Here is a 14,109-nt window from a genome sequence, read left to right as displayed (position 1 = left end):
ACTGTACATTGAAGGGACTTGAGTTGAAGCAAGGAGATTCTGATTAGAAATAGGAAAACAGTTTTTACTGTAAAGATGGTCAAACTCTGGAATGAACCAAGGGATGCAGAAACTCCATCCTTGGATATGTTGAGAACAGGACTGGGTATGACCCCAAGCAACTTAATGTAGTGTTGAAGTTGGAACTCAAAAGTTGGCCCTACTTTTGGAGCAAGTGACCTTAGAAATCCCTTCCAATCACATTTATTCCATGAATCTGCTTTTAGCTTTAAAGTTTCTGATTATCAGGTATTTTAATTATTATAGCTGTGGCTGAAGTGAATTGTCTTTGTGTCCTTGGCATCTGGCAATCTGAGATGAAATATTGAATAAAGTAGTTTGAAAATATTGAAAGAAAAAAAAGCCGAATTAGCTTATTAGTAAAGTTCATAGTTGAAAAATTATTTCTAAGACAGTGGCACATCCAAGCTTTTTTTACATTTTATTCTATTTTTTTAACCAGGCAGTGGGGACATTGAGTACACAGAACAGGAAGGACAGAACATCCTAGAAGCTCTAAAAGAAAAAAGGTCATTATGTCCCTTGCTCAGGTCTTATCTAAGTGGCATTAGGGGAAGTAGGGCTTTTAAAATGTTGGAGTGAATCAGGATCTAGCTCTTCAATATTACTTATATAACATAGAAAAAACTCCCTCATGTATTTTTGTTTTTTATTACCTTTAATTCTTCCCTCAGAGGTTTCAATGACTACTATTTCTGAGGTTCTTGGCAGAAGAGTTCAGCTGAAAGGACTTATTGGAAAACGAGCTGTGAAATGTCCCTACTGTGATTTTTATTTTATGAAGAATGGATCAGATCTTCAGCGTCATATTTGGGCTCATGAAGGTAAAACTCTGGGTTTAAGGTTTTGGGCATATGATCAGTCTCATATTCCACACAAACTCGGCTGACATAAAAAAGGAATTCAAAGTTCTTGCTATACCTGAAAAAAAATTTCTAGGCTACAGTAGAGGTTAAATAATTAGCTTAATAAATGGATCATATATGAACACAACACATGAATAGTCCTCTTCAATATTAAATAATATTAAGAAGTTTATGTTTTCATTTTTTATCCAGAACTCTTTCATAAATGTCCATGAAGTATTCTGTAACAAATGCAAGTGAGGAGGAGGGAATTAATTACATGCTCGGTCTCTTACAACAAGTAATTCTCTGTAACTTCTCATGCATAACTGCTGCTCCTTTCACAGTTGTCCAAAAATGCTTGATCTGGAAATCTATTAGTAAAATAACTGAAATGCAGTTGCCTTGATGTACATATAAAATTTCAGTGTGTGTTTTAATTCAAACATGCTGAGTGTGGCAGCTAGGTGACATGGACATAAACTATGATGAAAAACCTGCAAGATGAAACTGATCATATCTGTCACTTTTTTAGGGAGAAATTCTAGTAAAATGGCAACACATGTTAAAAATTCCTTGGAGCTAAAAACTATACCCTATAAAATCTTGTGTCTGCTCAATCTGTCTGTAACAGTTGGAAAACCACTCGTATGCTCTTTAGTCAGTTAATAATTTATGGACTGTGTTGTCTATGGCATTTGAACGTTATTTTGGATTCTTTAGCCATCCATCTGCATGTAAAGATAAAGGGGCTTGGTACTCCCAAGAGACTATCCTGGTTCCAAAGTTTTTGTTCCTCTGCAGATAGTTCAGACATTTATACTAGTACTGCATTTTTGTTTGAGTGCTGTAACTATGAGCTTACCTGCCTGTGTACTATAGTAGCGGTCCTCTCCAGCAGCCTTTACTCCAGGAGGGAGTTCAGGTAATGCAGAGTTGTAGGCATAGAGAAATCACTTGTGTATTCCATAGATACAGTTTGTTTATTCTGCCAGGAAAGCTTGGAACCCATCTCATCTAACTAGCAGGAGAAAAGTGAATGGAAATCTATTTCAAAATCAAAGTGTGCAATCAAGTCTGCCTAAAGTAGGCTATAATTCCTCATGCTCTAATTCTAGTTTTAAGGTCATGAATATCAATCTGAAGCTGCCAGAGTGTCCTGAAACTGTTGAACTACTCTGCCAGCTCAGATTTATTCAACTTTTCTTTGAAGGATTTACTTTGTTCTTGTAGACCACCTGCTAGATGACATATTGTGTGTCTCTCTATCCTTTGGATGGTTTGAGAGAAGTGAAGATTTAAGTGCTTGTTTTTACCAAGGGAAAAAAAAAAACACCCTACTACTGTATAAGCTGTCTGCAAATCTGATGCTAATTAACAATAAAACACAGCTTTACACATTTAACTTGTGCTTACATATTAAGTACCTAATGAACCACTCCTCCTAAAACAGGCTTCTTCACTCTTTATTGCAGTAAATACAGAATTAGTTATCTGAAGGCTTCTAGAAGGAGATTTGGTATGTACACCAGCTAGGCATCAACTTAGGCAGTCTGGATTCTATTTTGAAATGAAGGGTAGACATAGCAAGACTAAAACATTTCTGTTTGCTTGGTTAAACTCAGTACCTGACTTCAGTAGGGAGGTACTTTGTTCTAAAAGAATCCTTCCTTTTTCTTAGCAAGGTAAACGATGCCATCAAGAGCCTGATATCAAATACACTGAATTTCTTAAATGTAGATATTAAAACTTTAAAGTTTTGACCTTTTTGTCTATGTTGTTCACGTGATCTGAAATTTCTTTCAAACAAATGTCCACCCTCTCACTGAACGGTGCAGCTTACTTGTTTCATAGTGTATTTTATTTTATTTTTTTTATTTTTAGGTGTCAAACCCTTCAAGTGCTCTCTCTGTGAGCATGCCACTCGCAGCAAGAGCAACTTGAAAGCCCATATGAATCGTCACAGCACTGAGAAAACACACCTTTGTGATATGTGTGGGAAAAAGTTCAAATCAAAAGGCACTTTGAAGAGCCATAAACTCCTTCATACTGCTGATGGTAAATGCATGTTTATTAAATCCAAGTTTATTTTAGGGCTATATATACTGGCAGTACTATAGGGCCTTACTAACAAACAATTTTAGGTTGAACACTAAGTGCTACTTGCAAATCTAGTTTATTCCCAGGAGATGTGGTGAAATAATTCAAAACTGCAAAATTAAGACATCTGTCTCTGGAATACTTGTTTTTTTTTTGTGAAATTTTGGGTTGGCCTTGTAAACCTCTTACTGACACATGTTGATTTCAGAATTAGAAAATACAAATAATTCCATGTTCAAGTCTGTTCAGTGCTTTTGCCAGTGAGAATATTGTTAGGAGCTGCCAAATCCAGTAGCCCTGCAGCTGCAGCTCTGTGTGGCCAAGTGTATCTAGTGGCAACCCTGAGCATGCTCCATGACAAAAAATTGAGATGCAAATCCAGGAAAACGTGATCTTTTCTTTCAAAATTTGGGGTGCAACAATACATTATTCCTCTGAGATTATCAAAGTGAAGTAAATTATTTGGCCAGATAAGTTGTAGAGACCTTGGTTATGACATAGTAGTTTGATGTTTGCTACTCATACAATCTTGTGAAACCTCATTCCACTCTTTATTAAATATTTAATTTGAATTCTTTGGAGAAAAATTGTGTATTCATTAGCTTTGTCCTTTCACAGAAAGTTCACATGCTCTTTTATATCTCTAGAATATATGTGAAGTTTGTGTCAGAGATGTTTATGTTTATCACAGTGATATGATACATATTATAAGAAGCATACAGCAACTGTAATATTACCAACATTACTGTGGTATTACCATGAGTCAGAAAATCACTCATTATTCAAAAAAAACTTCCAAATTTTAAAAAATAATTTGGTCAATAGCAAGCAGATGTTGCACATACTTCTACACTTCATATGCAAGAATCAACAATTTTACTTAGCAGATGCAATCCTCATCTGATTTCTGGCTGGAAAAAGGAGACAGGTTGTATTTTAATTAAAAGAAAATTTGTATTATCATCAGACTATATGGCACTATGGTGCCATAAAAGAATCTCTGCATGGAGTTTCATTTCAGAACCTTTCTGTTTTGTTTTCACCATCTGGCACATCCAAATAATGAAATTCAGCAATGGAAGTTGAATTTATTTTTACCTGTGAGCTAATTCTATTTCTTAAGCACAATATATATGTGTGCAAGTAATTGGTGCAATTCAGATGAGGCTGCTTTGAAAATTTGGCACTGCTAAGAATAGGCGTGTAGTCATGCAGGAGCTAGCCTGGTCTGGGTTTGGTTTAAAGGTGTGAAGTTCTAAATATTTAGTTGCATGCAAGGGGCTATATTCTCTGGTCATTTACTGTTAGGTCAGGCTGAAGCCTTGGCTCTCGAGGCAGTGTTATTACCAGGGGCCTTTTTTATCTGGCTTGAGACTTATCATCTTCTGCAATAACTTCTTTTTGGTCTGATCCAAATAATTCCCAGACTAAATGCTCATTTGCCTTGCATTTTGCATACCTTTGGAAAATGCATTTTGCCGTTGGCTCCAGTGGGAACAGGATCTCACTGGCTGTGGAGTCCTCCATAGTTTTCCTCATTAAGTCCACCCCAGTAAATTCTTCGTGCGTTTCAAACATTTGTGAAAAATAAGATAACATTTGTGACTAAGAATGTAGTGTATGTTTTATCAAGGGGCTTTCAGCCTTTTGAAGGCTGACAGTTTCTCTTTGCCCAGTGTCCCTTTCTATAGCGACAGCACTTCAGAAGTTCATACTGGCACATATCTACTGTTCTTCAGTTCTTTCACAAATAAATGAATTTGAAAAATGCTTTGCTGTTCACAAGTCTTGTATTGCTGACTTATGAATCCAGGCAATTTTTGTTCAAATATCATCCTGCAAGGTCAATTTAACCAGTGGAATATAAAGTAGTTTTCTGTCTGCTTTATTCTTCTCCAGATGACAGACTTCTCAAGAGTGGCATGACAGAAAACAATACTGCAGTGCAGGCTTATTACTGTTTGTGATTAGAAATAAACCAGAAAATCTACTTTTCATTCTTTTAGTTAGATAGCAGAAATTGCTGTAAGACTTTTCTTAGCTATGTTTGATGGAAGCTTTCACACTCAGTATAAAGTGCTTGTGACTTTTTAGAGCAAGGTCCAAAACCTAAAGAAATCTTATGTCTTCTGGATAATACAAAATATTTTGTATTGTGCTTCTCCATCCTTCCTTTTGGTTCTTTTGCTTTTGGGTAGTTTTTGGGACATACTTATTCCATGTCAGTCAAATACAGTGTGCCAGCTGTGGCCATTTAATGGAGGAATACAGTCTTTTTGTATATAATACACCTTGTAATTTGGCTGGAGGTAGCAGGACTAATAGAATCTTAAAGCTCAAAAGTGGAGAAAGAATGTGAAACCCAGAGAATAAAAGGAAGAAAAGTGTGTTATTTTAAATTATAAGGGGAAAAAAAGATTTTTCAGAGAGATTGCTTTGAAGTGAAAATAAGAAACATTCAAAATAGTACTGTTTGGGAGTTTCACTCTTCAAAGCCACAAACAGCAATAGATGTTTCTTGAAAATGTCAAAAAGAGTTAACTCCTGTTAAGGAATCCTAAAAATATGTCATGACAAAATCTGACCATCTTGCCTTAAGAAGGACTCAAACTGTCCTGGAAAAAGCAGACTCTTACCATCATGAAGTCTGATCTCTTGCAGAGTACAGGCTATCTCATAATTTTGCATCACATTGCCACCAGATTGCAATGTATCCTTTTAGGAAGGGCTAAGCAGACTTGATTTAAAGACTTCACATGACAGGGCATCCATCTGATTTCAAAGTAAATTATCATAGGCATTAATCATGCCCTCTGTTAAAAATATTTACTATATTTTAGAATGAATGTTCTGAGCATCAGCTTTCATTAGTTGAAACTCCAGTTCTTATTCTTCATTTTTATTGCTACTATAACAGGTTGGAGGTGCCTTCAGTATTAGTGCCTGACTAGAAAGCTCACAGGCATGTAAAGAAATTTCAAGTATAATGTCTTATTTGTAGAATTTAAAATAACACCTTTCTTTGGATGGCACTTCTGAGTGGAAGTAAGGGTGTTTGTTTTTTTTCACACAACAGAATATAGAAATTTCATTGACTCTGTTTAATGGCATATGTTGAGTAGAAGACCTGCGTGCAACTCAGACTTTGAGTCTGTCAAGTACTAAAGAGATTGAGACTGTTTGAAATCTTTACTTTTTAGGTTGGCATCTGAAGGAGCAATGTTTATGCAAATATGCACTCATGGTCTTTACCCCCCTTTTGATCCACTCTGTGATTTCTGAAACAATTGATGCAAAAGAGTAAAAGTCCAACAGTTGTTTTAACTCCGTACATTTTGAGAAAATTTGTGCCAAATCAAAATAAAGAAACATGAACCAGCGCTCTCCAAGAACAGATCACAGAACCTTCTGATTATCCCTAGTGTTTAGTATCTGCCAGTCTGACAGGACAAAATATCATGATGAGCAAGGCAAGCAGGCATCGTTCAGTCTGATATAAGTGGAACAATTTGCAGCCATTGTTTTAAAATTGTGTAAGCAGAAGTGAGATACAAGTCCTCTGTATTATTTGCCATTCTAGTTTTACTTTTGCCTGTAGGATATGTTATTTCTCCCTGTATACAGAGTTAAGCCAGTGTAGAAAGCTCTTTTATAATAGTTTGGGTGATTGTTGGGAGAGTAGTGCTAAAGACATAACCAAATCTTGTGGTAAAATTCATAGGTCATGTCTGTCATACCCTACCAGAAGTACATCAAGAGAACTTAAAATAGAAAAACAAAAAAAACTTAAATGTATTTGTATCATAACAATTCTGTGCCTGGGACAGAAGTAGGTAACAGCATGTAAACATGACCAAACTCCTATGTTTTAAGGATTTCCAAATCTGCTTTACAAACAGCAAACTAATCATGCCTGCAATTGTAAATAGTTGATTTTCTTCTTTTATTTAGGCTGCCTTTTAATGGTTCTTTTTCTTATTTCCAAATTATTATCCCAGAAGCATCTAGACTAATGCTTCTAATGTAAAGATGGCACTCAAGCCTTTTTTCTCCCTTACTGCTCTTAGCTCTATTTAACCAAAATTTTGCAGAGCAAGTGCCAGACTTGTAGCATTGTTCATTCTTAGCATTTTTTAAATAATCTTTAAGAGGAAACATAATCAGTAGGTTTCTGTACTTAAATAGAAAGAAATTATTCCATTTTCTATTCTCATTTCAGGAAAGCAGTTTAAATGTACAGTGTGTGACTATACAGCTGCTCAGAAACCACAACTCCTACGTCATATGGAACAACATGTCTCTTTCAAGGTAAGAAAACATGTAAATCATACCTACTGATAAGTCATTTAGAAATACATGAACCTTTAAACAGCAGTTTTAAAACTGGCACATTTTTTCTGCTTTGTGACAGTTATGGCATCTTAACATTTTAATATTTTGGGAATTTTGCCTTTAGATTCAGGCTTTTGAGATAGTTATTTTGCTTATGAACCATTTGTAATTAGTATGTATACTTGCTGAAAATATATGTATGTTGGAATATAAAACAAACATTGGGTTTTTTGACTTTCAGTCCTTGAGAGAAATAATCGATTATGTACCTTAAAATGTCCTAGTGAAGCAGGAAAGCAAAGCTTGTACATCACTGTTGGTTGCCCACCTTAATTTTCTCTGAAAGTTTGCCAGTCTAATGTACTATAGATGAGTTCATATACTTGAAGAAAATTGAAGAGAATTAATTTTAAAACACCCCATTTATCTGAAATGAGTCTTGGAAAGAGTTTTGAAGGTTGTTAATATTTCTGTGAAGTGTGTAGATTAGAGATACAGTTTATTTTAGTAAACTGTAGTCTGGTTTTATTCCTAAATTTCACATTGATTCTCAGTATGACAGGTCTTGATGTAATTAATTGCAAAATGTTATATTCAGGAAATAGAAATTATACTGGTATCTTTTCCAGAAAATCCCAGTATTTGTATGTATGAAAATGTTCATTTAGTGTAATGCCTTATCTTGACAATGAGAATAATTCTTATTGAAAACATCCGACTCTTCTCATGTGCAACATCTTTCATTATCTAACAAATCATTTTGCTTCTATAAAGAGAAAACTCCAGCCATTCTTAGTAAGTGCCAATGCTACGTACCTCTGTAAAGCAGGAAGGAGAGTAGTCCTTTCATGGCTTAAACTTTGGAAGATAAGGCATAAGAAAATGAAACAAGTCATCTAAAGTTATGATACATTCTGAACAAATATTTTTTCTTTCTTTATGTGTATTTTTGCTGTGGATTTATATTTTTAAAAGATTTTTCTTAAAATGAAAATACATAATTTTCTTTTTTTAATTGGCTAACGTCCTCATAATGCTGGTTCTGAGCTCAGGGGCAACTTTAGAACTGTTGACTCAGCACCTCTCTTCAGTCGTCTCTCAGCCTGCGTAGAAGTGTGACTCTTCAATTCATTGTCAAGAGAACTGCTAACACAGAAATGGGTTAGTCAGGAGTATTTGTCAAAAGGAGTTAAAAAACTGTTAGTAAGGTGTTGCCTTCTTCTGGGACAGCTGTTTGCATGTAGATCAAACTCACAGAATTGAATCCATCTTATTTCCAGCCCATGGCTTTGCAATCCTGCTCTCTGATAGCAGATATAATGTAATGGACATGCAAAAATATTTAGCCAGTGGTACAAGAACACAGCAGCCTGTCTGGATTATTTTCTTGAAAAAAAAACAGTTTCAGCAATAGAAATGTGAAGCATCCCTCTCTGAAAAACTGAGTAGCTGAGGATTACAGTACCCTCTGAGTTGTAAGGGTAATGAAATCTGAACATCACTTTTTGTGCTATTTGGAGCCTGAAGGAAGGTCACAAGCAGCAAGCTTAGGCAAGTGTTCTGGTTGATGGAACCTCACTGCAGACATTCTCCTGCTGTAAATTCAACTTCTTAATTAATATTTCTGTACCAACCATTTTCTGCTGACTAGGTTTAGGTTGCTGTCCATGAAACATTTTGTATCGCCTTCTGAGGTACTTGACTTTTCCCCAGGGACTCTGGTCAACATCTGCAATCTCTTGCAGTACCCTAACATTAGTGCCACACTTCCTGTAAGTGGGACATATCTCACTCAAAATGTTAGTCTGGAAGGTTTACAAGAACACTTGGTTTCCTTCACTCCTAGGCACAAACACTTGTTTTCCTAAACTTTTTTCTTTAGAAGTGCCTCTCCCTTGCAGTTGAAGGGAGATGTATGTTCTTAAAAATGGATTAATTTAGTTCCTAAAACTTGGCTCACCAAATGGTCAGATGAATGCAAGTGTCAGTGAAAGGGGAGCAGCTGGGAGCATGTTGGAGAGAGAAGGAAAGGAAAAGGAAGAGATCAACCCTGTCAGGTAGGTTATCTGTTGTATTAGGTTGGCTGTACAATCACATTGGACTTTCAGTTATTTTAGCTCTCTCAGTCTACCTTTCAGAGCAAAGCTCATGCCAGCTTAGTAATTTCTCTATAATAGAAAGTCAACACATGGTCAGACCTGTGATCATCAATTATGAAAACACACAGTTTACTGAATTATGAAAAATAGGTAATAATCTTATAATATTGAGAATACTTGGTGACGTGCATATAGCAACCTGATCTAGTGGGAGGTGTCCCTTCCCGTGCCACTGGAACTAGATGATCCTTAAGGTCCCTTCCAACTCAAACCATTCTATGATTCTATGAATTTTTGAAGGTCTCCTTGAAATATGCCTGAACGAGAAAGGAACGTGGTTTCTTGGCTTCAAAACATTGCAATTCAGACCTGTATCCTAAAGAGGTCAGGAAACACATTCTAACATTTTCCTTTTTACTCCTAGCCTTTCCGTTGTGCACATTGTCACTACTCCTGCAACATCTCTGGTTCCCTCAAGAGGCATTACAACAGAAAGCATCCTAATGAAGAGTATGTCAATGTAGGTTCTGGGGAGCCTGCAGCAGAAACCCTTATCCAACAAGGTACATCCCCACCATATAAGACTAGTTGTTTGGTTTCTTTTATTGAAGCAAACTGGGCGTAAAGGTAAACTTTTCTGCTATATGCACAGTTCTTTTGGGTGTTATGTGATAAAACATTACTAGTTTGTAGTGATTCTGAAATGGCCACCTTTTACCCTTTACCCTTCATTCATCCTTTCTTCCTTTCTAAGGGTGGGTGAATCAAAGTTTTGACTGACCTTGCCTGTGTTGTTCATTGTTGCATACATTTATCATTTTCACTTGCTTGTTTCCCTTTGTAAGTAAAGTATCACTATGTGTTAAAGTGAATGATAAATTTCTATCCTTATACTGATAAATTTCAATGACAGTTTTGCAAGGTTGAACTAAAGTTAAAGTTGAACAAACATAAGGAAAGAGACTGAAGACTAAATGGCAGCAAATTATTCCCCCACTAGAGAAATGGGGGGAGAAGGAGTACAGATAAAACAGGTTACAAATTGTTACACTTAGAATTTAATAGAATGTAATGCAACAAATCTGTTGAAGGGTCTGGAGCACAAGTCTTATGAGGAATGTTTGAGGTTTTGCTTGGAGAAAAGAAGGCTGAGGGGAGACTTTATTGCTCTCTAAACTACCTGAAAGGAGTCTGTAGCAAGGTGGGGGTTGGTCTCTTCTCCCAGCTAGGAAGTGGGAGAATGAGAGGAAATGGCCTCGAGTTGCACTAGGGAAAATTTCTTCACCTAAACTGTTGTCAAGCACTGGAACAGGCTGCCCAGGACAGTGGTTGAGTCACCATCCCTGGAGGTATTCAAAAGACATGTAGATATGGCCTTTAGGACATGGTTTAGTGGTGGACTTGGCAGTGTTAGGCTGATAGTTGGACTTGATGATCTTAAGGTCTTTTTCCAACCTAAATGATTATACGATTCTATGATCATCTCGCCAGAAGGTTGGGTCCATGGTTACATGTTTGCTTACATGTTTACACTTTATTTATTTATACAGCTACAGACCAATAATGAAAATTTACTTTTTATAGCATTCTTTATGTACGTTAAATACTCTTTTGTTGTGCCTAAAACCAGTTTTCTCCAGGTCCAGGTGTGCATATTTTTAACTGATCATTTCTGAGCTGTTGGTTCTTCAGTGCCAAGGTTGTGCCACAGTTTTTGCCAACCCGTGTCTGTGCTGCATCCTAGGTCTCTACTTCTCAAGGCTGTCATACAGAGCCTGTGGTTCCCTACATTACACCTCTGTGTTAAGAGTCTTAAATATCTCACTCTGCCTGGAGCAATGGCTTGTTACTGCTGTCTGTAAAACTATAGTCATACCACACAAACATAAAGACAAATAAAACTAACTAGATACATAGAACTGGTCAATTAGAGAAACTGCTGCCACAGATAAACTAAGTAAAGGAAATAAGCATTTTGGGGAGGATCAAAAATTCACGATTAAGCATAAGAAGTAGTGGAATGTCAAGGGGAGGAGAAAATCAGACTGTAATAGTTTTTACCTCATTTATAAAGTAGCATAAAAGTTTATATTCGTAACTGTTGTTGGTCTTGTTTATAAATTTCATCGCACTTGAAGTCCTGCAGCCTTCTGAAAAGCTGGTTAATATCACTAGTTGTTTTCTTTCTGCTTGATACAGGTATCTTAATTCTTTCCTTGAAGTGTCTGGGTGCTAGCAAAGGATATGTGGGCAAGTTTTCTGACTTCCATAAGTTTTTTTTGCTATTGCACATGTGGCAGTTGAATTAAAGCAAACGATTGACTATGCAGTCAGGATCATTTTGGGGTATAAAGCTCCTTCAGTTCTAGTGCCTGGTGTTGTCAAAAGTGGGTAAGGAGAAAGACAAAGTAAATATTACATTGTGTTGAGTATATTTTAATGCTTAGTAATTTGAGTTTCTTTGTTTCTGAAAATTTTAGAAAGTGTTTTTCCCTGTTTTTTTTAACAGAATCCACAAACCTTTTTACAGTATATTTTGGGATCTTCAAAATTACTGGTTTTGTTGAGGAAGAATAGAGACCAAAATAACACTGTTGTATTAGATAATGAATTAAATAGAATTCTTCTAAGATGACATTCTTTCTAAATAGTGTTTCCAAACTGTTCATCTAACACAAAACATTTTTCTATTGAAGGTGTTAATCTGTGTTAAAATACTACTGATATAATGACACAGATAAAGCCAGTCAAAGACTCTCCCTTAAGCTTGCACTATAGTGGAGAAATTAATAACTACATTAAGGAGTTTCAGCTTGTGTTATTTTTATATTACATTCTCTGTTTCCTTTTTGTCAAAGAAACAGAACTAATTGTATAAGTAGATCTTTGTCTAGAAATATCAGGGTAGGGATGTATAGTAGAATTTTATGATTATTTTCACAGGCAGTGGGAGTTGTCAGGGAAGCTGCAGTTGTTTTTAAGAGGTATTATTGACTTTGTCAGTGTTCAAAGCCCCTATTGTGTAGTCAAGCTGGTTAAGGAAGAACTGTGCACTGTGGGGAGCTTTGTTTAACTTGCCAAATATCTGAGCACTGTAAGGAATTATTTGTTCATAGCTAATCTTAAGAATAGGTACCTGAAATTGAATTATGTTAAGATGAAATTACATCTCATATTTATAATGTTTTGAACAAATAAAATTAATCATATGCGAGTTAGGCTTTCCTTCCCCTTTGGGAGCCAGACAAATGCTCTTGTGAAATGATTTCTTTTCCACCGAAGCAAAAAATCTGTAAAGTTGTTGAGAATGCAGGAACAGTTTTACAATGAAGGCTTTGGAATGAGATCATAGAACCTGGGAATGGTCGGATGGAACTTTTAAAGGTCATCCAGTCCAACTCCCTTGCAATGAGCAGTGACATCTGCTACTAGATCAGGTTGCTCAGAGCACATTCCAACCTGAGCAAGAACAACCTTTAGTATTTTTTCCATGGTGGACATGCTTTGGAACATTGAGCAATGATTAATGGGATGAAATTTGACTAGTCAAAATGCTGCATTTTGCATCTAGGATGGAGTAATGCTGGCCAGAAATACAGACTGGGAGAGCAGAGGCTGGAGAGCAGCCCTGCAGAAAGGACCTGAGGGTGCTGATTGGCAGGAGGCTCAACAGGAGCCAGCAGAGTGTCCTGGCAGCCAGGAGGGAAAACCCATCCTGGGGTGCATCAAACACAGCATCACCAGCTGGTCAGAAGAGGGGATTATCCCACTGCATTCAGCATTGGGGTGGCCTCACCTGGACCACTGTGTGCAGTTCTGGGCCCCACAATTTAAGAGGTTGCTGAGGTATTTGAATGCGTCCAGAGGAGGGAACAAGGCTGGTGAAAGGGCAGCCTGTGAGGAGCTGCTGAGGACTTTGAGTCCTTCAGACCTCATATTAAGTCCTTTCAAATTAAAGAACTATAGACAAGAAGGAAAAGGCAGGAGAATGAGCAAGTCAAAAGGTTTGGAAAAACAGGGAGAAGGGAAACTAACAAAGATTAATGTGTAATAAAAGCTGTCTATCTATTAATCATGTATTCTGCTTGTTAAAAGTTCTCCCTGAGCCCTCACACTTGCTCATCCTCTCTGCTCTCAGCTTTTTTTTAACTGCATTGCAGACATTACAAATTATCTTAATTGGAAATATTGATATGAATGTAGACTGCTGAACTCTACTCAGGATTCCTAGAATTACTTTATAAATAAATGAATGATTCATAGAATAGAAATGGGAACGTGCCCATTTAAGTGACTACATTGTCAAGGATCATAGAATCATAGAATCTTAGGGGTTGGAAGGGACCTCGAAAGATCATCTAGGATAGACAGCAGAATTTATTTTATGGGCTTATATTAGAAATTAAGAGAAATGCTTGTTTGTTTAAATAGTAGCCTATAATCAGACTTTTTTTTTTTTTTGTATTTTTAGGTAATAGAAGAAAATTTCTGTTGTTTGCATATTTGTTTCTTCACTGATATTCCCTGCCATCCACCCATTTTGTTTACATATTTCTGCACTCTCTGAGAGACACATTTTCTGTTTGTATTTGTGCAGAACATATGTTGTGGCCTCTAGGTTTTATTATACCACTATCATCACATGCTTTCTTTTAACATAATACCTGTCCTAT

General features: G+C 36.5%; 1 protein-coding gene across 4 annotated transcripts in view; it reads left to right on the top strand.

Annotated features, from left to right (window-relative positions):
• Positions 1–14,109, top strand: part of ZFAT (zinc finger and AT-hook domain containing) — a 133,858-nt gene that overhangs the window by 98,261 nt on the left and 21,488 nt on the right. For all 4 annotated transcript variants that reach the window (XM_051609739.1, XM_051609738.1, XM_051609736.1 and 1 more), the window contains exons 9-12: positions 735–884; positions 2,790–2,963; positions 7,225–7,313; positions 9,861–9,999. In XM_051609739.1, coding sequence (XP_051465699.1) covers positions 735–884; positions 2,790–2,963; positions 7,225–7,313; positions 9,861–9,999 — 552 coding nt within the window. The remainder of the gene's footprint in view (positions 1–734; positions 885–2,789; positions 2,964–7,224; positions 7,314–9,860; positions 10,000–14,109) is intronic.

This window comes from Apus apus, chromosome 2, assembly GCF_020740795.1.
Source record: "Apus apus isolate bApuApu2 chromosome 2, bApuApu2.pri.cur, whole genome shotgun sequence".
Taxonomy (NCBI): domain Eukaryota; kingdom Metazoa; phylum Chordata; class Aves; order Apodiformes; family Apodidae; genus Apus; species Apus apus.
The sequence above is the reverse complement of the archived record's forward strand: the minus strand, read 5'-3'. Positions and strand labels throughout refer to the sequence as shown.